The 23,112-nt window shown below is 36.5% G+C and overlaps 2 protein-coding genes and 1 pseudogene across 5 annotated transcripts; 2 read left to right on the top strand and 1 right to left on the bottom strand.

Moving 5' to 3' along the window:
* The first annotated feature begins 430 nt into the window (after positions 1–430).
* Positions 431–1,213, top strand: LOC148295317 (putative LRR receptor-like serine/threonine-protein kinase At3g47570). Its single transcript, XM_088252464.1, has 2 exons — positions 431–743; positions 852–1,213. Exons 1-2 carry the CDS (start codon positions 431–433, stop codon positions 1,211–1,213), a joined length of 675 nt encoding a protein of 224 aa, XP_088108590.1.
* An 8,370-nt stretch (positions 1,214–9,583) lies between these two features.
* On the bottom strand, positions 9,584–15,121 carry LOC148295316 (disease resistance protein At4g27190-like; annotated as a pseudogene). The gene is made up of 7 exons (XR_015835342.1): positions 14,994–15,121; positions 14,795–14,887; positions 10,919–13,662; positions 10,638–10,672; positions 10,233–10,367; positions 9,713–9,915; positions 9,584–9,607 (listed from the first exon to the last, which is right to left on the bottom strand). The product of XR_015835342.1 is annotated as a disease resistance protein At4g27190-like (transcript).
* A 1,624-nt stretch (positions 15,122–16,745) lies between these two features.
* On the top strand, positions 16,746–23,028 carry LOC110770891 (beta-galactosidase 8-like). 3 transcript variants are annotated; one of them, XM_088251878.1, is made up of 21 exons: positions 16,746–16,871; positions 16,970–17,036; positions 17,453–17,525; positions 17,644–17,739; positions 17,907–18,002; positions 18,124–18,190; positions 18,359–18,451; positions 18,814–18,957; positions 19,158–19,246; positions 19,350–19,455; positions 19,579–19,666; positions 19,797–19,915; positions 20,055–20,219; positions 20,457–20,656; positions 20,815–20,921; positions 21,042–21,151; positions 21,274–21,381; positions 21,700–21,810; positions 21,887–22,104; positions 22,214–22,541; positions 22,699–23,028. In XM_088251878.1, the coding sequence occupies exons 7-21, from the start codon at positions 18,365–18,367 to the stop codon at positions 22,807–22,809; spliced, it is 2,091 nt and encodes a 696-aa protein (XP_088108004.1). In that variant the 5' UTR covers positions 16,746–16,871; positions 16,970–17,036; positions 17,453–17,525; positions 17,644–17,739; positions 17,907–18,002; positions 18,124–18,190; positions 18,359–18,364; the 3' UTR covers positions 22,810–23,028. The 3 variants fall into 3 exon arrangements, with proteins under 3 accessions (XP_088108004.1, XP_088108005.1, XP_021830811.1); XM_088251879.1 differs by lacking the exons at positions 16,746–16,871; positions 16,970–17,036 and adding an exon at positions 17,046–17,326; XM_021975119.2 differs by lacking the exons at positions 16,746–16,871; positions 16,970–17,036 and having other exon boundaries at positions 17,046–17,525; positions 17,890–18,002.
* The last annotated feature ends 84 nt before the right edge of the window (positions 23,029–23,112 follow it).

Here is a 23,112-nt window from a genome sequence, read left to right as displayed (position 1 = left end):
CTTAGTATCTTCATGTCAAGAATTTTTAAAATAATAATAATTTCTTTTCAGTAATTAAATGATATCTTAGCCTGATTTAATTACTTTCATTAGTAGTGAATAATTAGTATTAAATATTTTAATTAAAATCATAAATGATATTACTTAATAAATAGTATTTAGTTTTTAAAAATTTTGAATTTAATACAATTCTTAAATACTAATTATTCACTAGGTAAACAATAATTAAAACATAAGTAACAGTTAAAGTAATTAAAAAATAGAAAATCATATGAAGGTATTCATAGAGTATAGCCGAGCTGCCTAGACCCGCCTAGCGCCTAGAGCTGCCTAGACCCGCCTAGCGACGCCCAAAGCTGCATAGCGCCCCCCAGACCCGCACAGGCAGCCTAGGCCGATTGTTCATAATGCAGAGTATGGATTGGAAGGAATGGTTTCCACAAGAGGGGATGTGTACAATTTTGGAATTGTGGTGATGCAAACATTCACAAGAAGGAAGCCAACATATGAGATGTTTGTTGGGGAAATGAATTTAAATTTGTCAGATGTTGCAGCGTCATTGGAATACCTTAATCATGGTTATGCAATACCTATTGTCCACTGTGATTTGAAGCCAAACAATATACTACTAGACGATGCTATGGTTGCACATGTTGCTGATTTTGGAATTGCAAAACTATTGGGTGGAGGAGATTTTATGACCCAAACAATGACCCTAGCCACAGTTGGCTACATGGCTCCAAGTGATGTTTCTAATTTATTTTCCAATGCAATATATGTTGTCTTCTTTTATTAAGAAGCAAGCAATGAACAATGAACTTATAATCATATTTTTCTCATCATATATATAGCAGAGTACAGAATGGAAGGAATTGTTTCAACTAGAGGGGATGTGTACAGTTTTGGAATTGTAGTGATGGAAACATTCACAAAAAGGAAGCCAACATATGAGATGTTTGTTGGGGAAATGAATTTAAAGCAATGGGTTTCAAATTCACTACTACCAGATGCAGTCGTTGAAGTTGTGGATGCAAATTTACTTGGGGCAGAGGAAGATCGTTTTGTAGCCAAGAGGGATTGTTTATCGTCCATTATGAGATTAGGTCTTGCTTGTTCTGTAGAATCACCAGAAGAAATGATGAGTATGCAAGAAGTTGTGGTCACACTCAATAAAATCAAGATCAAATTTTTGAAGAACACTGGAGTTGTTTAGTGTTAGTTTTGTTCCTTTGCTTTTACATGTATAAAATGAGGAAGTTCATTTACCTCAAATAGTTCTGTTTCTATGATTTGCATGTCCAACTAAAATCTGAATGAGGAAATTCATAGGTTGGTTAGTTTTGTTTCTTTGCTTTTACATAGGTTGGTTCGTCCACCAGAAATTTGTCATCTGCCGTTAGAGAGCTCGCTGGTCACATTTCTTTGTCTACATAGTCAACTCTTTGGATTTGTGGCGTATAATATGCTGAAATGATAGAAATCGAAATCAACCAAGGAAGAAGTCATATAATGATTAGTTACTTGTTAAGTCTTTTTTATATTAATGTATAGAAAAATATTTAAGAAGCTTACCACCATATCATTTTAATTAAGAATATTGATCAGTGATCATTCTTTTTTTTTCTTTTTTTTGTTTAATTTTATACCAGTGATCAATCTAAAGATAAGAAATAGGTTGTTTCATCAAATATAGTCTTTGTCAAAAACTAGTAATATTCCACAAATGTCTTCGTCAAGAAAAAAAAAAAAGAACACAAATGTTACAACTATGAAATTTTATTTTATCAACTATGTTCAGACTTTATTTGACTAGAACAAAAAATTAAGATTAAAATTAAAATCGGCAAGGATCGATTGTTTTCTTCTCTTCTTTTTCCCTCATTTTTCTTAATTGTTGAAGTTGTGATCGATTCCTCATCGCTTTTCCCTTCTAGCTTTTCCAGAAAGCACTGTCAACAATTCCACATTTCAATACATCTCCAGCCACATGCACAAAATGGACAGAACTCGTTTCCTCTTGTTGTCTCTTGTACACTTTTATTCTTTATATATGGCAAACTTAACCATGACAGAAGCACAAACCAACATCAGCACAAACCAGTCTGCTCTTCTTGCTCTCAAATCCCATATCACCACTGACCCTCAAAACATCTTGGTCAACTGGTCAACCACCACCTCCGTTTGCAACTGGGTTGGCGTCACTTGTGGTGCTCGCCACCTTAGAGTTGCAGTCTTGAACCTTTCTTACATATGGGACTCACCGGCACCATTCCTCTGCACCTCGGCAACCTCTCGTTTCTTGTTGAGCTACGCTTGAGAAACAATAGCTTTCATGGCACCTTGCCCCAAGAATTGTCTTATTTACACCGGCTGAAATTGATTAGCTTCGGATACAACAACTTTATGGGAACCATTCCATCGTGGTTTGGCTCCTTCCCCAAACTTGAATCCTTCCACCTGTATGGCAATCAATTTTCAGGTTCCATACCCACTTCTATCTTCAACTTATCTTCACTTCAAGTAACCAATCTCAACAATAACCAACTATCAGGTACGTCCCTTTTAATTAACATATTACTAATGTATAACATAAAACTTTGTTTTTTTTCGTGCCTTTTTTATATCTTGCCAAATTCACATATTGAACAAAAGAAAAATGGCCTCAGCAAAGATGGATGAAGTTTGAAAAATGGCCAGGCGGTAGGATAAAAGAACAAAAGAAAAGAACCAGACCCACCCTAGCACCCAAACCCTAAACCCAAAAGAACCAGACCCACCTTGGCACCCAGACCCGCTTAGCGCCGCCTAGACCCGCCTAGACCCGCCTAGCTCCGCCCAGACCCGCCTAGAGCCTCCTAGACCCTCCCAGCATAGCCCAGATCCGCCTAGCTCCGCCCAGACCCGCCAAGAGCCTCCTAGACCCTCCCAGCGTAGCCCAGATCCGCCTAGCTCCGCCTAGCTCCGTCCAGACCCGCCAAGACCCTCCCAGCGCTGCCTAGACCAGCCCTGCAGTGCATAAGTTTGAAAAATCGCTAGGCAGTAGGCTATAAGAACAAAAGAAAAGAACCAGACCCACCCTGGCAGCCTGACCCGCCTAGACCCGCCTAGACCCGCCTAGCGCCGCCCAGACTCGCCTCGCGCCGCCCAAATAAACCGCCCTCTTGTTCAGCGCTTTAATTAATATATCCTATGACATATATTTCGTGCCTTTTTGTTTTGGTATAATTTTATTTAAATTTTAAAGACAATAATATATAGATGGAAATTCAATGCTTCTTACTTGGTGTGGTTGCTGCAAGCCTGCAACTACGGCCTCTTGGGTGCTTTGCCGCTGCTTTGTAAAGAGTATTTATTATTCTATTTATTAGGTTTATGATTATCTTGTTAAGTTGTGGAAGTCCTATTCTTTAGGGACTTGGTTGTTTAGTTGCTAGTTAATAGGTTAGTAGCTGAATGTCATGGTTTAGTCGTGCATTAGTTGTTCAGTATATTCAAATTAATGGTGAAGAGAAGTTTGAAGTTTTCCAAATTTCTTAATATTATTTCATAAGATAAAAATTAACAAAAAAAATATTAAAGTGGACACATGACAATATCTCAAAATCTAAGACTTGACAAAATCAACATACACATGAATATAATTCACACAGTTGGGTATATGGCTACTGAGCCTGTTCATGTTTACAAGATGGTCCCTCCAGAAACAATCAAGGGTTTTCACCAGAACTGCTCTCTTCTTTCAGATGAAATTTTAGTTAAGAAAAAAAATTAATTGTTAAGAGGAACACTATAAAAACAGGTAAGGTGCTGGTAGTTCGACTAAAGAATAAATGAGCATAATAACTACTGATAAAAAAATCTGTAAGCAAAACGATTATTCTACTTCCCATTTCTAGAGCTTAAACCTAGAAAACTGGAATTTCTACCTAGAATCAAAGTAAATAATCCCATTTCTAGAGCAAATTCAAACTCAAACTCATTTATTTAGAACCATTAAGCAGGTGTCATATTTACGTAACAAATATTCCAACTTATGAGTGCAGGTTTTTTTTTTGTTTTTCTTCTTAAAGGCAATATAATCATAAGTTAATAAATCCATGTTAGCATTCATCACCTATTGTAGATATGAAAAAAATAAATTAAAGTATGCTTGACGAGAAGATTATTACTTCAACTTCCTTCACATATGCATCATCGTAACCGGACTCTTCAATAACATCCAAGTATGAAACAATTAAAAAACCTCCAAGGTACTTGCGGAGGAGGCTAGTAGTAGCATGGTACCGTCCGTTCCTACATTAGACATATCAGGGGATGATAAAACTCATAATATTGTAAAAAGTAAAAAGCAAAAAAGAAATGACACAAAATAAAAATAGCATGCTCATGCGCACACACAAGCACAGAGTTCACTCACTTAGTCAAATCATCAGAGGTGTTAGCAAGCCAACGTTTCAATGAAGAGCTCTTCTTGCGGATTCCTCTGAAGGCCTTTGGCGGTCTTGCCAAGTTTGGAAGGTGAATGTCATCAAGATCTACAGAGTTTAGTTCATGTGAGTGTGCAAGAGATTTTAATAAAGCTTCCTCTGTAATTCCGGCAAATGAATCTGGAGAATATCCATTCCATGAGAATTTACGTCAAACAAACCAGGAAATGCAGGACAAGGATAATAATGTATCAGCTCACCATCCAGTAGTTTCCCAGAAATTGTCATAAACTCCTTCAAAAGCTTACCCAAACTCCAATTTCATCTACCACTGCTTGCATGTACCTATTAGACTTCCATCGAGTCAATTAACAACAAAGGTGCGGAAGGAAATGTGATATTTGCACGTTAAATCGAATGGGAGAATTTAGTAAAAACAGGAATATGAAACTCAGCTAGATTTATTAACAAATAAAGCAAAGATGTATAAAATATGAAAAACAGGCCAAGCAAGATATGGTCGCAGCAATCAATAATACAAAGGCATGCTTACTAATATACACTTCTATTTATTTTTAACACAAAGGCATTCATACATTGATAATTTGTTTTGGATGTTGTCACACTTAGCAACCTCAAGTTTTCCTATGCATCAGATTGTAATATATACTGATCCTCTCAGCTACCTTTAGGTGATATGACTCAGTTTTGCATTCTGGGGCACACTTTCTAAATTTATTTGTAACATCGCTAGATACTACAAACAAAGAGGTTTAAAAGTTAAACTAGTTATCAACAATCTTCCTTTGACCAGATAAAAAACCATTTTTCTCGATGCCTATTGCTTTGAATTTTTCATCGATATCCAAGTGTCTGTACGAACAAGCATGCTATTGTAAACTGATTACCTACTGTATTCTAGTTCAAAATATAGCAATACATTTGAACTACTGACACAATGTTTAGAATAGTGAGTGTTTATTAATTAAGAAGTTTAAGTAACACAAAATGCTACTATATTTGGGTGATAAATTAGATGGCAGGGAGAATGAAGTTGGTGAGACTCAGAAACTTACTATTTATTAAGTAATATAATTCATGAAGTTAATTTAAAATTTTAATACTAATTATTCACTAAATAAATAATAATTAAAATATAATTACTAATTTAACTAATTAAATAAGGCAAATATGTTATTTAATTACTAACAATAAAATTTTAAAAAATTAATTAACCTTTAAATATCCTAAGTTTATATTTATTTTTTTTAAAAAGACCTCTCCCGATGAAATTTCCTCGGCAAAGGTATTTTCGTCGCGAGAAACCTAATCCGGCAAATATTTGCCGGTATAGACCTGTGGCGACGAAATTTTGTCGGGAGAAGTGTTTATTTAATTTTTATTAAAATTTTTAATTTTAAAAATATAAAATTAGTTTCTTTACTTTTTCTTTTTGGCCAACTTCTTTAATTTAATATATGTAATTAAGTAATATCTTAGCCTTTTTGAATTACTTTAATTAGTAGTTATGTTTTAATTATTATTTCTTTAGCGAATATTTAAATATGTTACTTATTTCATAAATTGCTCAATAAATAGTAATTAATTATTTTAAATTATTTTGTGCAATTTTCAAACCTAATTTCATTCAAATTTAAATTGAAAGGATATGTCAAAAAAGAAAAAAAGAAATTGCTTATTTTCGTTTGGGTGTCTTAATTAAATTTCTCCAAAGCCCAAGAGCCCCAAGGCCCATGTCTTTAATTAATATAATTATTATTAATCAGCGCCAAATCCAAAATTTCATGGTCCATTCGGATGAATTGAATGCAAATTTAGGAATTTAGATGACGTAATAAGATAAAATTGTTTGTTTAAACTATTACAATCTAAATATGCAAATGTTATATTCCAATTAACTTGTTGCATAAACTCATTTCAAATTCATTATAGATGTACTATGTCTAGTAACTTGGATGCCAATAGAAAATCTGAAAATCAATCTCATATATTGTTTCATTAATTGCAGTGATTATAGAATACTACGATAGTACGGCCACATGGTATTCACCACCTTATGGACTAACACTACAACTAATACAATACAGCCAATTACCTTTAGACAGCTGGTAGCTATACTACTTCTCAACTAGGGTTGAGCTACTTGACTCAAGCTTTGTGAGGACGGATGAGTCAAATTTGTTGACTCGGTTCTTCAGACTGAGTTGCTGTGGATAGCACACTTACACTTTTATGTGAGCAGATATATTTGTTTTCATTGAAGATATATAAGTCCAATCATCATCCAATCTAATCTGGATTGAATTATAAACTGATAAACACTAGTGGATTTGTCCTAAACACCCTAAAAAGACAAGATTAAATAAGATAAGAGTTTTTATTTTGTTCTTAATGTAAAAAGGCCTTATTGATCTAAATCTCAAAGTCGGTCTGATCATCCTAAGCGCAGTTCATGGTAGAAACGCTGTCGGTAAGACAAGCTAAGAAATAATTTCCAAATTAATGCAAGGAGTTATGATGCATATAAATATATTACCCACCAAAATTAAAAGGGTACCGGTACGTAAAAGAAGCAGCTATGAAAACCATATATAGCCACTTTACTAATCAAATCTACAATAAAAATAGTGTGCTAAGAGTTAAAGGAGAAGAAGAAGAACCTCGTCCGTCCTTCAAACATCGCTCCCAAACAATAACAGGCTACCTCTTTCACTTCTTATGCAATCTAAAGCTTATGTCAACTGAAAATTATTGCTGGAAAAGAGTAAGGACAATATGATTGAACAAATGATGGTTTTGGAAAAATGGGATTTTACATCCATCGACTCAGGTTCCTAAGTTGAACAGAAGAAGAGTTGTCATGCCTCACTTTATCATTGACAATTGGTCGAAATTTTGAACAAATATGTTGGCGATGACCACTTGATGCTTCATAGAATGATGCTGCAGAGATTCCCACCAATATAATGCTGTCAGTCAACCCTGCATGTGAACATTGGTGAATTTAGTAGGTGTGATGTGTGTTGCTTTGATACCACTTATATTTGGCCCTTCACTTAGATTGATGAGCTTATTGGCTCCGCAACATAGTTTACTTTGGGAAGCTCTTGGCTCCCTAATAGTTTGGGAGTTCTTTTTTTAGACTTCACTTTGATTGGGAGTTGGTGGATGACTCCACCTTGCTTTGGAAGGCTACAAATCCTTTTATAGGTGAAAGTAGCCGACATAGGCTTTCTCCACTGACTTGATCTCTTTACTCCAGCCACGTATGTGTGGCTTCCTAGAATAATCTTCATGGTTGCATGTAGTTGCCGACTTCCCACCAAGCTTCTAAATTTTTCTATACATTTCTTTAGCACAAATGTGCATTAATTTCAACAATTGGATCCAAAAGGATACTGTCTAAACCGGCACCATCTTCCGCTTCATCTTATGCACGATAAATTTTCAGTAAATGGGAATTGAAAATTAACCGTCTTGATTTCATGTGTAAATTTGTTTTCTACTCCAAGAGTGAATCTTTGTATCTTAGTTGTAGAGTTGCAGTGCCCTCTAAAGGTTTTTAGATTTTGTTGTAATTCTGAATTTCTTGTGTGCCAAGTAAAGTCTTATATATATTTGATAAATAATCTTCTTCTCTCTATTTCTTTGAAAATAAACGATCACGACCTTGCCTGTTCGTCCTATCACTAATCATTGTTATAAAAATAAGAGAGAGGTGTGAGCTATGGAGTAGTTTTGTGCAGTCACAATAATCATCGTAATAATGCACATGTATTATTTTATCAGCTCGTGTTTCCCAGGTTTTCTTTTAATGTAGGGGAAAAGGATAAAAAATTGAATCGAGATAAGGATTGGAATTTGGAAACTCGTTGAGTCTTCAAATTTTTTTAGAGGCCGTCTTCATTACTTTGAAAATTAGGTGGTGACATGGTGTGGACTTTGGGATTATTTTATAAATGCTGTTATTCGAAAAGACATTATATATTGATCGTCTCTTTAATAGAGGTGAAATGTGCATACATAATGAGGTTCATATTTATAGAAGTGGTAAAACAAAAAAATGTAATACAAATAACATTATTATTATATTAAGTAGTATTAGAAGGATTATCACACGTGACACTGTTCTTATTTTTCAAATCTCTTATAATTACCAGTTTCTGTAAGAAGTATTTGGATTTCATGTTTTTTTGTTTCTTATTCGACAATTGTAATTTGCAACAACTCATACAATAAAGAGTTGCCCTTGTGGTTTTTCCTTGTAATAGTTTTTTCCTTTATTTTTTTATTTAAAAAACTAATAGTATTCTCTAAAAAAGTGAAGCCCAAGTAATAGTGAGTAATTTTTGGGTGTTCCGGGTACACCACGTGGCTGGTGTACCATCCTATAGACAGAGTACATATGGAATATTTCCAATGCAGCCCGTCACATGTAATAAAAAGAAATGAAGTAAGTTAAATAATAATTCCACATATCTTATGTTTATTTAATGGTACACCAGCCACGTGGTGTACCCGGAACATATAAAAAAATTTCCAAGTGACTTTACAAACTAGTTTGGTTAAGGCTCAATTGATTCAAGTAAAAATACTTCTAGCTTTTATTCAAATGAAGGCCCAAAACTTCAACTTTGGACAAAATGACTATCGGTCGAATCGAAGCATAGTGGAAAGTGGAAAGCACTCAACTGGGGAAGCAAACTGCTTCATTTTTCACCACTTCAACAAATATGCTTCCAAAAAGCTTGAGCTCTGCGTGCGTTATCGCCATGTATATTTTGCACTTTCAATGCCAACAAACAAAACAAGCCAATTCCCAGAATATTGGTTTTGGAAATTGTCGAGTCTTTTGGACTTTTCTTGGACATTTTGTTTGGTTATACTCCTCGCCTGCAGTACTTAAACAAGTACATACATAATATTATTCAAACTGGGGAAGCAAAAACTCTACATCAACCAGATCATAAACAAGTACATAATATTGTTTGGTGAAGCAAGGACTCTCTGCATCAACCAACCAGATCTTATTAACTCGATCCAGCGTCGAGTCCCGGATTAATTAAAAAGGGTTGATAATGTAATTCCTTAAGTGGAGGTACGCAGAAGAAAATAGGTTCAGTCCTTCCTCTTGATCATCCTGCAGATATAACAATGAACTGCATCATCATAAACAAGACACAAAGAGAAAATTGTTTCTAGAAACAAAACAAAAAATACCATAAAACGAAGAAAAGAAATTATTCGGCTGCCTGACGTTTTACCTCTGCAGCATTTTGAGGTGTGGACTGGATAGTTTCAGTAACTTCCTTATCCAGCTTAGACGACCGTGGAGTACTGATAGCCGGATGCAGATTTGAATGGTCGTCCTTTCCCTTGAGTAGATTGCTCTTACGAACAATGTCAGCAGTAAGTTCAGTACTTGCGTGCACCAAAGGTGCCACCTTATTATTATCTGAACCCAAAACTGAAGGAAGGGGATTAATTTTAATTACCAGACCAACACCACTTACTTCAAAAACAAATAATTCTGATATTATACAAGTGCCACTGCTAGTGAACTTTATAAGGTGCATAAGAATAAATTCCATTCAAAATGAGGTAGGAGGCAACTGATCAACACTATAGGAAATTAACAACATGATAGAACATGATTTAACTGCTGGGAATTATGAAAGCTTACGATTTGTACTAGATACGGTTCTTGAGAAAGGACCTGCAACAGTTAGTTAATGAGTTTAGAGTGAAGTGGTTTGACTGAATGATATTTATACAGAAGAGTACTGCCACCATGGATGGAAACAATGCTTGGATTGTAGACAGAAACATGTAAATGTAGCTTTGCTAAGGTACTAGAATTGTTCTTTGATGGGTGTAAAAGCATACCGCGTGGGCTTGGTGTTGCCTCCTTTCTTGACCCTGCAAACACCAAAAACAGAATGCTAATAGTCAGAGACAATATTTAAAATGCGCATATAATCATTTAGAGCAGTGCTATACATCACAAAATATACTTGTCAGAAAAGGTACAAAAAAACTCTCCCCTTGTGAGTTCAAGGATAAACAGAAAAGTACACGCCATGAAAGCCAATAAGCACTTCAGCCTTGGGAAGAGGTAGAAAAGGAGGAGAAGAAAATAGTCCTCGTGAGAATTTTGTAAAAGAGTTGTTTGTGGAACAAAGGACGTACCAAAGCTGCTACTCCTTTTCATCATTTTGGGGACACTGAATGAGCCCACCCATATGATAGTTTCATGAAAAATAGGAAACTCAGAGTTTAGTTATTCCAATCAGTGTAAGTGGAATTGTAAAACAACAATCTATCTTATAATCTGAAAACTATACATGATTTTATAAGCATATAAAGTCATTGTCAAAATGATAAATGATATTTTTATAAAATTTAAAGCAAAATATAAGGTTAAATGGACAAGGTTTAATCGTTTTGCGGCACAGCACAGGCACACTAACCTTGGCTTGGGTTGCAGACAATACTTGATCTCCATTTTTAGTTTTAGAAATCTCCAAATGATTTGCCCATCAGGAGTAACCGTCTTTTTTCCCTTGTACTTCATCTTGTTCAATTCAAGTGGATCAACCCACACCAACTCATCCAACTCCTGTTTTTCTAACCTTGGATCATGAATAGCAAGAGAAGCATCAGAGACGGGCTCTTCTGAGTTTGACTCTTCTTCCACTTGCTTGCTCTGGCTTTGCCGGCTGATGGAGATCTCTTGGAGTTCTGAGAAGCATAGCAGCATCTTGGTCGGGAATAAGTAGGCCAAATTTTCACAGTCAGAGATACGGATGACTTTTAGCTTCAACAAATGAGGTTGAACCTTAAAGTCGGCTACATTGTCACTGTGTCCTTTGGACTCTATCAACGCCTGCATACTCTGACAGTTTTCAACTAAAATTGTGTGGAGGTTTGGAAGGTTGTACTCGCCGCCACTCTGGAATAAATATACCAAACTTTCGCAGCCAGAAATTTGGATGACCTTCAGGCTATCCAGACGACAACTTGGCAACCACAATAGACCCTTGTTGCTCATTACATGCAACTCAGAGGTCTCTTCTGGGACTGGGAGGTTTCCTTCCACAGTGAAGTCAGTTTTGCTGAAAACTATGCTGTTTTTGGGTAACTCTGCTTCATCACAAGAACCCCCCACCCAGAATTTGAATTTGGATAGATAATGCAGCTTCCAATGGACATATGTATTAAAGGACTCTGCATCTGGGAAGTTGATATGTAGAATAGCTAAATTGGGAAGGGCTCCCAGCTTCTCAATACTAGTTGCTCCTTTCTCAGATCCCCACAAAGAGCCTGCAGAGACATCATTAGTTATTATGAACAGTTCTTCCAGACTGGCTAATGCAGTTACAAGTTCAGCTTCAAATTCTCCGACTTTGGTATGAGACAGGTTAAGGCGAATAAGCTTTTTTAATTCATTCATCCCATCAGGCAATTGTTTTGTAGGAGTATTATAAAGGTCGAGAACCAGTAGTTCCTTAGAGTTTGCTAGAGAAGGCAGATATTCTAGTTTGGGACAATCGCGCAGGAGGAGTGCCCTTAGTTTTCTCAAGTTGGAAAAGGCTGACTTCTGAAGGGAAGGGATCATAGTATGAGAGAGGTCAAGGACTTTGATGTTAGGCATACTACGAAAGAAATTGTCACTCAAGCGAGAGATGTTGTTGTGCTGCAGAAGTAACGTGGATAGCTTGAGAAACTTGGGCTCTTCCATAAGTGATTGAATCTGATTACTCATCAATGAGGCTCTCTTTACTTCAGACAAGTCCTCCTCATGTAAGTTCCATTTGAAAAGTTTCTTGTCAGCTTTGATGAGAAACTTACCAGGGCTTTTCTGGGTAAGATGGACTGCCATTTGCCTAACTATGTTGCTCATCTTGATGTATTCTTTGTCTACTTCCTTCAAAAGGTAGGTTCCTATGAGCTCATCCAGTATCTCTCTTGCTCGTGTCCTACCTTCTATGCTTCTCTCTGTACCCTCCAAAAAACCTTGCCAAAACCAATACTCCACTAACTTTTTCTTCTTCATCTTATGCTGACTTGGGTACAATGCACAGTACAGGAAACATTGCTGAACTTCTTCATTCAACATATCGAAACTGTCTTTCAAACGATTAAATGCTTTTTCATTCCTGCTTTCCAAGTGAGATGGAATCTCTTCAAGTGCTTCTTTCCATGCAGCATCATCGTCAAGACCATTTTTCTTTAATCCTTTCAAGGTTTCTGCCAGCGAGACAATTGCCAAGGGCAAACCTTCACATTCTTCTATCATTTCCTTTATAGTACCTCGAGTACTATCTTCCTTTAATATTGACACATCCATGCAAGCTTCATCCTCAAACAATTTTTTTGCCTCTTCATATAGGAGCCTCAAGAGAGAGATTCCTCCACATGTCATCCAGAATGATGAGAAATCTCTTACTCTTGAGGGCTCCTTCCAAGATTGCTGCTGTATTCTCAGTAGCATTCTTAAGATCAATTTGTAATTTCTCCGCAATTTTCTTCTGCAAGTTATCAACGGATATTGATCCTTTATTCACAGCAGTCACCCAAATGACTTTATCAAAATACTCATGACCGCCATTATAAGCGCTTAGTATAAGGTCATTGACTCTCGATACTACTCTCGTCTTCCCTGAACCAGCCATCCCATAAACAAGTATGGTACAGCCCTCCTTTTCTGTCACGTACTTCATAATCTCTTCAACTTTACTTTTTGCCTCTCCCACTGGTTCTTTGGCCTCTTTCATTTGTCCCACCACATCGGATTCTTGAACGTCAATGAACTTTTGCCCTTCCTTTTCCAGTGCCTCGAACTCTACAATCCTCTGTTCAATCTGTTTTCCGGCTTTGTACTGTTCAATATAGTTGGGTAGACCGCAGCAATTGATCTCACCTATTTTGTCTTTGAATTTCAAGTCAGCAACTTGCTTGATAAACTCGTCTGCCTTGTCCAGCCACTCAAACACTAGCAAGGACTTGCTCAGCACCTTCTCCTTAGATTGTAGGTCTACTTGAGCCCGTTGTTGTTCCAGAGCAGCCATTTTGGTAGTTAAAGTATCTAGTCTTTCTTTGCGCTTCCGGAAATAATTATATCCCTCCGTTATGGGTTCTCGTAAACAGGGTGATACCAGACTTACAGCTACGGTGGCACAACCCAAGACGCTGGTAACAACTGCAACTATTTCTGCTAGGAAGCCAAACACTTCATAAAACAAGGACCAAGAATGGGTGTATACATTATCATTTTTAAATAATTAAAAAACTAAAATTTAAACTTTTATTCATAGCACTAAAAATTAAACTTATAAAACAATAAAATTATAAAATAATAATTATAAAAAAAAACGACAACAAAATAACATAAAATATAAAATATGAAAGATGAAATATGGAACAGTTGTGTGTGAGGTTTACTTTTCTTTTTTTTTCTTTTTTTTTTTCTTTTAAGGGAAGCTATTAGACCACATCACCTTAGGTGCATGGGTAACTGCTCTTACCACTTAATTACAAGCTTCTTGCTCAATTTATTAATTATTTAGGACATGTGGAAATATTTTAATTTAATTTTAAAATGTAGTATAGTACGTTGGAGAGTTTAAACAACATATCTTATGTATATTGGATGGAACGTCAACTGGCTGGTGTACCCAAAACATGCAAAAATTTCTCCACATAAAGCATTTAGGACTAGAAGTAATTGGCGGACTATTTAGTAGATGGACTATTTTATATGGTTTATTTGAGTTCGTATACTAGTTTGCCGGATATGAGTGTTGTAAGAGTGAACTTAATAATAATTAATTCACACAACAAAGTTTTAGCAAGTTAATTAAGTGGGTAGACAACAAAGTTGATATTTCATAGACATTCAGTACAATATTAAGAAATATATAAATACACATGTTATAATATTAGTAACACCACGCGATAACAAGACAAGTAAACTTAACATAATATGCCTAAATAAATGCAACTATTAAATAAAGACATGTGGTTGAATACTTTTATCTATAACGTATCTACAATGGAAATTATGTACTTTTATTCTGTCACCCAAAAGTGAAAGTATATGTTACTAGTATACACCTAATCCATGCACCAATCATCCTTTAATTTGATTCTCTCTTTCGTTGTGTTCATTGTTGTCCAAGTCTTTCCTCTGTACAAGGGACTTTCAACTTTTCCATTTTAATTATTTTTGTCCAGAAAAAAAAAAATTATACATAGAGATATAGTTGGCATGGACTTTGAAAACATGGAATAGAGGCATGCGATGAGAAACTAATGAAATATATATTCAGTGAAGGGTTGCGTACCAGCTGCCATATGAGACCCGTTTTGGTCACTATTTCACCTCGAAACTCAAATTTCCGCTTCAGTCTCTCCTGTACTTTAGAGAGCAGCGAGACCTATAATAAATAGCAAAAAGATTATTAAACGAAAATCTATGGAGACTAGTTTACTTATCAAATCTTAAATAAAACGAAAATTGGTCGAGTTAGGGGGTGGAGAAACCTTGGCCTTCAATGGACTGGTAAGGAACAAGCCGCTCTTTCTCTTCTATATGGGATTATCAGCAAGCAAGTGATCTGCAACTGCAACCAAATGATTGAAGAAAGTAAAAGTTGTATGAAACAAAAACAAACCAAGCTTGAAGAGAGTTGCAGTTGCCATATGCATGCACTGGCATTTATATATAAAGGCTGGAAGGGATGACGATTATTGACTCAAACTTTGAGCGTCATTTTATTTAATAATTCTAATTAATAAATGTTCTTTCTCTTACCGAATACTATTATTTTTCTTTAGATGAAAAATCATGTACGATACGAGGTCTCCTCTTGAAGAACATGCCTCTCTTCACAGTTAACATTGACAGCTATATATTTATATATATAGGGTTTATTTCTATTGAGGGATCGATCCCTCAAATAAAATATTTGAGGGACACTCTTTAGGGTCCCCTGCAAATTCTTTTTCAACAATCCAAACCATCTATTTTTCAACTTGTCAATCATAGATCATTCTTATAAAAAATAAGGAAAATTGAACAAGTTTCCATATGCAGATTTTTGGGAGGAGTCGAGTGGGCTGCGGAGTGTTGAATGTTAGTCACAGTGCTTTTTCTAGAAGACAACAACGTGCATTTTTTAGAGTTCAAATGCTATGAGTTGAACTTTCAATATATCATGTGCATTTGTAGGGTTGGATAATGGGTTAAGATTATGGTAGGTTAAAGGTTGTGTCTATTTCGATGTAATATCGAGGTGACTTGTTATATCTAACAATTTGCTTGCAACTTGGTGTGCGCATGTTTTCGTCTTCCTGGAAGAATATACAATTCAGTACAGCTAATCCAAATTTGGAATTAGTGACGAATATATAGTTTGTTTATTACGATGCTACCATGCATACCCAGAAGGTCTTTCTTTAAAAAGAAAAATTATCGGCTGGTGGTGTCTACTACTACTAGGTCTTTCTTTTATGATAAACAAAAGGATTTTAAAAAAAAAAACTGAACCAAGTTGCCGTGCATATGCATAGCAAAGTTAGGTGGAGTGTCTCTTTGAATTCGTTTGTCTTTGACAAACAAGTTGCCATGCTCGATCATGTCAACAACGTAAGCAAGAATGAGACAATAAATTAAAGACAGATTCAGCAGCAGAATGGTTGGAATGAATCTGCCCAAAGAATATTAAACAATCTTCAGATATTCTACATATTAAGTTCAGTGTGCATGGAAGGTCGTAACAAACAGTCAGCCACATTTGATCATAGTGATGCATATATGCCAACATGCCTTGCCTTACCATGTAATCTTCATACTGCTTTTTATGTGGGCATTTAGAGGTTACCTTTATCTTTGGCTTGAAAGTTTAGAAAATCGAAATTGGTTTAACGATCTATTTTCGGTTAAAGCATGATATTACAAAGAGTTAAAAGCAAATAAAAGACATCATAAAAGAGTGGCATAAATAATGTGCAATTGTCATACCCAAAAGTTTTTGAGGTTCCGCCTTCCTACATTTATTTATTTTTCCTATTGAAGCTCATTCTCTTTGCAATTTTGAAAGACTCCCAAATTTCAATCCCCATTTCCCTTTGATTTAAAAATAATAATAATAATATTGCAAAAGGATGACCCACAATGACGATGGCAATGCAGGGCCCAAATTCTTGCCCAACGGACAGAACTATGGTCCCAGAGAAAAAGCTGGCCCAAACCTATAGAACTGCCAAACACTTGTTTTTTCAAATTAAGGGCCAAAATCTTCAACGTTGCTCAAATCGACGGTCGAGTCATGGATGGTAACGAAAACCGAAAAGCACGCTTGCACAACTGGCCCTCTGCCGCGATCAAACTATCTCCATTCTTCACCGCTTGGACACGATGTGCTTCCAAAAACTTGAAAATGAAGTTCTGTTCTCTGCATCACCTCCTTGTACTCTTATCCACTGACAGCAACACCTTTGTTTTTTTGTTCTTATAGCTAGTCTAGTGCCCCCAGCTTCCCTCCAAAACCAAGCTTTGGATATCTCGTCTGGGTAATCATTCAGGTACAATTCTTTTCAATTTAAAACTCCATGTATGTATACATATACTTTGCACTTTCAATGCCAACAAACCAATGCCCACAGTAGCCCACATGTTAATATATTATTCGCGCCTATATAATTTTATCAATCTCATGCCCTTTCTCCTCTTGACTTGACGGGAACTTTCTCCTCTTGACTTGACGGGAAGTACTAATACCAACATGGGTTGTGGAAAATGTTGAGTCTTTTGGATTTTTCTCGGAAATTTTGCTTGGTTATGCTCCCTTGCTGTCTTCTGCATTCTGGGTTTAGTAAGTTTGGTTAAATTGAATGATGGGAACCAAGAGTTTGGTGGCATTTGTTCTTTTTGCTCTCCTAGTTTTTGAAGGTTATTTCACTGAAAAGGTGCTTTCTGCTACTGTGACATATGACCACAGAGCACTGGTTATTGATGGGAAGCGACGGATTTTGCAGTCGGGCTCTATCCATTATCCTCGAAGCACTCCAGAGGTGAGTTCTAGAATCTGTTATTCATGTTATTGTAATATGTTAGAGAAAATTTGAAAAGGCTGTCAGAGGACGCATTATAATGACAATGTGGGATTGTGCTTGTTGGGGTACAATGCAGGTGTGGCCGGAAATTATTAAGAAATCCAAGGAAGGGGGACTGGACGTGATAGAGACTTATGTTTTCTGGAACTATCATGAGCCTGTAAAAGGCCAGGTATGAATAACTCTGGCCTTTGATGTAAATTCATTCTAATATGGGCAAACCACTAGCCTCTCAGCAAGCTAGTTAGGTCCTTTAGGAATATTGGCATCTATTTTCCCCTAAATTTGTCATTAATTTGATGTTTTGTTTCATTTCTTATAGTACTACTTTGAAGGCAGGTTCGATTTGGTGAGGTTTGTGAAGACAGTGCAAGAAGCTGGCCTTCTAGTCCATTTGAGGATTGGCCCGTATGCTTGTGCTGAATGGAACTATGGGTTTGTTTCTGTTTCATGCTCTCTTGTGGTGTACATTGCACTGGCATCAGTTTCCTAGTTTTGTGTGTTCCACTCTGTTATAGCTTTTACTGATTCTGCAGATATCATTATCTTATGACAGGGGATTTCCTATTTGGTTACACTTTATTCCCGGAATTCAGTTTCGCACAACAAATGCACCTTTTAAGGTACTTGGTACATTTATTTTTGCCAGTGGATATGGTTTCTCTTTGGATAAAACAAGACCTCTTACTTTTCCATCTTTATTTGCATTGCTACTGCTTTTGAAAAACTTGTTCACATTAATGCATTGAATCTTATGGATTGGAAAACTTTATATACTTGTCAAAATGCAGATTGAAATGAAGCAATTTCTTGCAAAAATTGTTGAAATGATGAAGAAGGAGCATCTCTTCGCATCACAAGGAGGCCCAATCATTCTTGCTCAGGTGCTTTCCTTTGACAGTAGCCCATACACTATATGAAACTTATCAGGTCTAACTTATTAATTCTTAATGTGATGGTTTAATTGTACCCCATTTATTTTTTACTTGCCAAGTGAAGCATTGTACCAAGTGCATGACTAGTTTAAGTCATTGGATGCTTATCAAGACGTACACTAAAAAGATGGTTATGCAGATTATGTATCCAAAACGTAGTTGGGGCACTCATGGTGTTTCGATCATGCATGTTGATATAGTAATCTTGCATTTATTCAAGCTTCATAACTTACATTCCAAAAAAGTAGGCTAATAGAAATTACAGTTATGTTTTGCATGCTCAATTTTCATTCTTATATGTGCTGTGACAGGTTGAAAATGAATATGGAAATATCGAAGGTTCATATGGAGTTGGTGGAGAATTATATGTCAAATGGGCTGCAGAAACTGCTGTCAGTCTTAATACATCTGTACCTTGGGTGATGTGTGTGCAAGACGATGCACCGGATCCAATTGTGAGTATTGTACTTGATTTTCCATGAAAAGGTGTTGCCTACACTGATAAGAGTCATCATTACATGGAAGGTCTTCAAGTTTGCCAATCCTTGTACCTTCTAATTGTTATCTTCTCACAGTTTTTCCCACCTTTCCATTGTACCCGTTCTTTCAATATTTCCATTTGAAAGGTTTCATTATTTTTATAATTTACCTGCAGATAAACACATGCAATGGATTTTATTGTGATAGGTTTACCCCAAATTCCCCATCCAAACCCAAGATGTGGACAGAGAATTACAGTGGATGGTAACAATCTAGCTTATTAATTCTAACATATAGGAGACAAGTCCACCTTTGGAGTTCAACTTGGAAATACAGAATGTTGAATATCATCATATGTAATGTGTAGGTTCCTTGGATTTGGCAATCCAATTCCTTTTCGACCTGTTGAGGATCTTGCTTTTGCTGTTGCACGATTTTTTGAAACAGGTGGCACTTTTCAAAACTATTATATGGTAAGCTACACAGATTTCTCTTTCTCTAGTTCCAGCCTTGATTGGTAAAGGTTAGCATTTTCACCACCATATGCTTCCATAAACATCATCGTAATGTCTTTGTTCTCTGTTATTTCCTTGCAGTATTTTGGGGGGACCAACTTCGGGCGAACAGCTGGAGGCCCTCTGGTTGCAACAAGCTATGATTATGATGCTCCTATAGATGAATACGGTAAATTTATCCAACACTTGGATTTTGAGAAATTAGTGAAACAAATTAATTTTTGTTGTGTGGCTCAGAAATTCAGAATTGTCATTCAAATATCCTGAGGTTGTTTCATCTTGTGAGGAACCTTATGCAGGTTTTCTTAGGCAGCCAAAATGGGGCCACCTGCGTGACTTGCACAAGGCGATAAAGCAGTGTGAAGAACATATGATCAGCTCCGATCCAACACAGGTGCAACTTGGTAAAAACTTAGAGGTGTGCAACATATTTCAAGATTCTTCAATAAATTTTCCGGACTTAAATCAATTGTCTTTGATGATCAGTTTTCACCATTATTTTCTCATGCTCATATCTCTTACTCCATCCTCACTTTGGTATTTCCTTTCTTCATCAGGCACATGTCTACTATAAAAGTTCCAATGAGTGTGCAGCCTTTCTTGCTAATTATGGCAGTAGCTTAGATGCAAATGTCACTTTTAATGGAAATATCTATTTCCTTCCAGCTTGGTCCGTGAGCATCCTTCCCGATTGTAAAAATGTTATATTTAATACTGCAAAGGTACATATCCTATTGTAATTTAGTATTTCATTCAAACTGGGTCAATTGGGACTAGCAACTTCTTATAGCACAGAAAGAAAATGTTACAGAATCTCTTGAACCTGTTAGGATTTTGGTAGTTAAGGAAGAGGAGAGAGAAGAAGAGAGAAAATAAATAGTTTTTGTAAGGTCTATGCTCATGTCTTTATGCTCTTTTGTTGATGATATTTTCCTCATAACAATGTGTCACAATTGAAGGTTGTCTCACAAAGAACTCTTGGAGATTCTTCTTTTTCCGCCACAACCAGTGTAAATGATTTTATATTGGAACCATCTTCATGGAGTTGGTATAAAGAAAGAGTCGGTATTTGGAGCAACAATTCGTTTAAGAACTCAGGCTTACTGGAGCAGATAGCTACAACAAAAGATACTAGTGATTATTTATGGTATACAATAAGGTAATAATCCAGTTTTGATAATTTTTACAGTCAATCCAGTGCATTTCTGTGCTCATCAAACGGATATATTAGAAATCCTTAGCATACTTGTATGCTAGTTATTTTTAATCCTATTCAATTTCTGACATCTTCGTGAATGTGCTTCACCATACTGGCAGTATTAATGTGAAAGAAAACATCATACCTGGTCAAGAGAAAGAACTTTTTCTGCATATTGAGAGCCTGGGGCATGCAGCACTTGTTTTCGTAAACAAAAGACTTGTAGGTAGGTACTCTATTGAATGTAGAGAAGTAAAAAACTCATCAGCTAACTCTTGAATCCCTATGTATTCAGAAGTTTAGCCTTTGTGCATCTAAACGAACATTTTATATTGTTATCTTGAAGGATTTGGATACGGTAACCATGAAGATGCAAGCTTCATCCTAGATGATAAGATTACTCTAAACCATGGAAACAATACCATAGATCTGTTGAGTATGATGATTGGTGTACAGGTACATAATACTGTTTGGTGCTAATTTTCATGTGGATTTTCTTTTAATATTAATTAAAAAAGAGCCATCCACCTTAACATGCTCATGGCCTCTTGATATAATCTCCTTCTGTAATTTTCCAGAACTATGGACCGTGGTTCGATGTTGCAGGAGCAGGAATCTTTTATGTTGCTCTTCGTGACTTAAAGAACAACACAAATGATCTTTCTTTTGAAGAATGGACCTACCAGGTTAGAGCATTTTCTTCACAGCGGTGACATTGATTCAAAATTGAAATTGAGTTAGCTGACTGGCGTGATTTATGATTGCTATATTTATATATGGAAAATGCTAGGGAGACCAACTTGGGATACCAACTTGTGTACCAACTCTCTAATAGAGCGTGGGACCCATTGTATTGGTGGGCTCCACCTCTATTAGAGAGTTGGTACACAAGTTGGTATCCCAAGTTGGTCTCCCTAGCATGACCCTTTATATATACACATAAGCACAATTTATAGGCATAATCTTGATCTCACAAGCCCATATTTGATATATCCTTTCTTAAGGTGGGACTTGAAGGGGAAGACCTTGATTTGGATAACATAAATCTTGCAAACAGTTCACTCTGGACTACAGGAGCAGCTCCACCAGTTAATCAGAGTTTAATATGGTACAAGGTAAGCAGTTTGCATGCTTGGTTCAATGTTTTCTTTTCATATTGCTTTCTTCGATTGATGTTCTTCTCATCCTCAGGTTGCATTCCTTGCTCCTGAAGGAAAGGGTCCTTTGGCATTAAATCTTGCTAGCATGGGAAAGGGACAAGCATGGGTTAATGGGCAGAGCATAGGGAGATATTGGCCTGCCTACCTCTCACCATCATCTGGTTGCACCAATGGCAGTGATTGTGACTACAGAGGAGCCTACGATCCATCGAAATGTCTAAAGAACTGTGGTCAACCAGCTCAAACTCTGTAAGAGTAAATGCATTGCTGGTTTTGTTCATTTATGTTGTCCTGCATAGTGATGCACCAAAAGTGATATAATCATATTAAAATCAAATACATTGTATATAATTTTTAGGTACCATATTCCCCGTACGTGGGTACATATTGGAGAGAACCTTCTAGTTCTCCATGAAGAGCTTGGTGGTGACCCCTCTAAGATTTCTTTGAGGACAAAAACTGGCCAAGAGATATGTGCACATGTATCAGAGACTGATCCTCCGCCTGCCGATTCCTGGAAACCAAACTCGGAATTCATATCTCAAAACCCTGAAGTTCAACTGACCTGTGAACGAGGATGGCACATCACTTCAATCAATTTCGCTAGCTTTGGAACTCCTATTGGAAAATGTGGCACATTCGCTTTGGGAGCTTGCAATGCCGACATCTTATCAATTGTTCAGCAGGTAAGAGAAACCTCAGCTTCTTCATATTATAATGTGGAACCAGTAACCCAGGTTCTGATTCAATTTGGAGTTAGAGGTCCTTAAACTAGAATGTCCTTTAAAAAAACATGAGGTTTTCTTGTACGATAAGCGGGATTTAATTTCAATGGGCTTGCAGGCTTGCCTTGGCCAAGAAGGATGTTCAATCCCCATCTCCACAGCAACCTTGGGTGATCCTTGTCCAGGAGTGCTAAAAAGTTTAGCTGTTGAAGCTCTTTGCAGTGATTGAAAGTTCCACTTGTTTACACCAAACCAAGGGACTTGAATGGATGGATAGGTTGGCACGATGCACTGTAGTGCTGCTGATGATGTATCTTGTGATCTTTTTGGCCCTTTACTTGCGAAGATGTTATTTGACATGGATATCACACTAGGCAAGTGCACAAAAATTATGAATTACTACTTGAAAACACACCATTTTGATTAAGATGAATCAATTTTGCATTAATTCTGGGAACATTTTCACTTTGATGACCCTGGAGGCCGATTAAGGGCACATTATTATTGATTAAGATTAATCAATTTTACATGA

This window comes from Prunus avium, chromosome 4 (assembly GCF_965620075.1).
Source record: "Prunus avium chromosome 4, drPruAviu1.hap1.1, whole genome shotgun sequence".
Taxonomy (NCBI): domain Eukaryota; kingdom Viridiplantae; phylum Streptophyta; class Magnoliopsida; order Rosales; family Rosaceae; genus Prunus; species Prunus avium.
The sequence above is the reverse complement of the archived record's forward strand: the minus strand, read 5'-3'. Positions and strand labels throughout refer to the sequence as shown.

Excerpts from the sequence above, each read along its gene's own strand:
- LOC110770891 (XM_021975119.2), top strand. The coding sequence starts at position 17,346 with ATGATGGGAACCAAGAGTTTGGTGGCATTTGTTCTTTTTGCTCTCCTA. Across the intron at positions 20,220-20,456 it reads TTATATTTAATACTGCAAAG|GTTGTCTCACAAAGAACTCT; the intron begins GTACATATCCTA and ends TCACAATTGAAG. Across the intron at positions 22,105-22,213 it reads GGTCAACCAGCTCAAACTCT|GTACCATATTCCCCGTACGT; the intron begins GTAAGAGTAAAT and ends TATAATTTTTAG.
- LOC148295317 (XM_088252464.1), top strand. The coding sequence starts at position 431 with ATGGTTTCCACAAGAGGGGATGTGTACAATTTTGGAATTGTGGTGATG. Across the intron at positions 744-851 it reads AGTTGGCTACATGGCTCCAA|CAGAGTACAGAATGGAAGGA; the intron begins GTGATGTTTCTA and ends TCATATATATAG.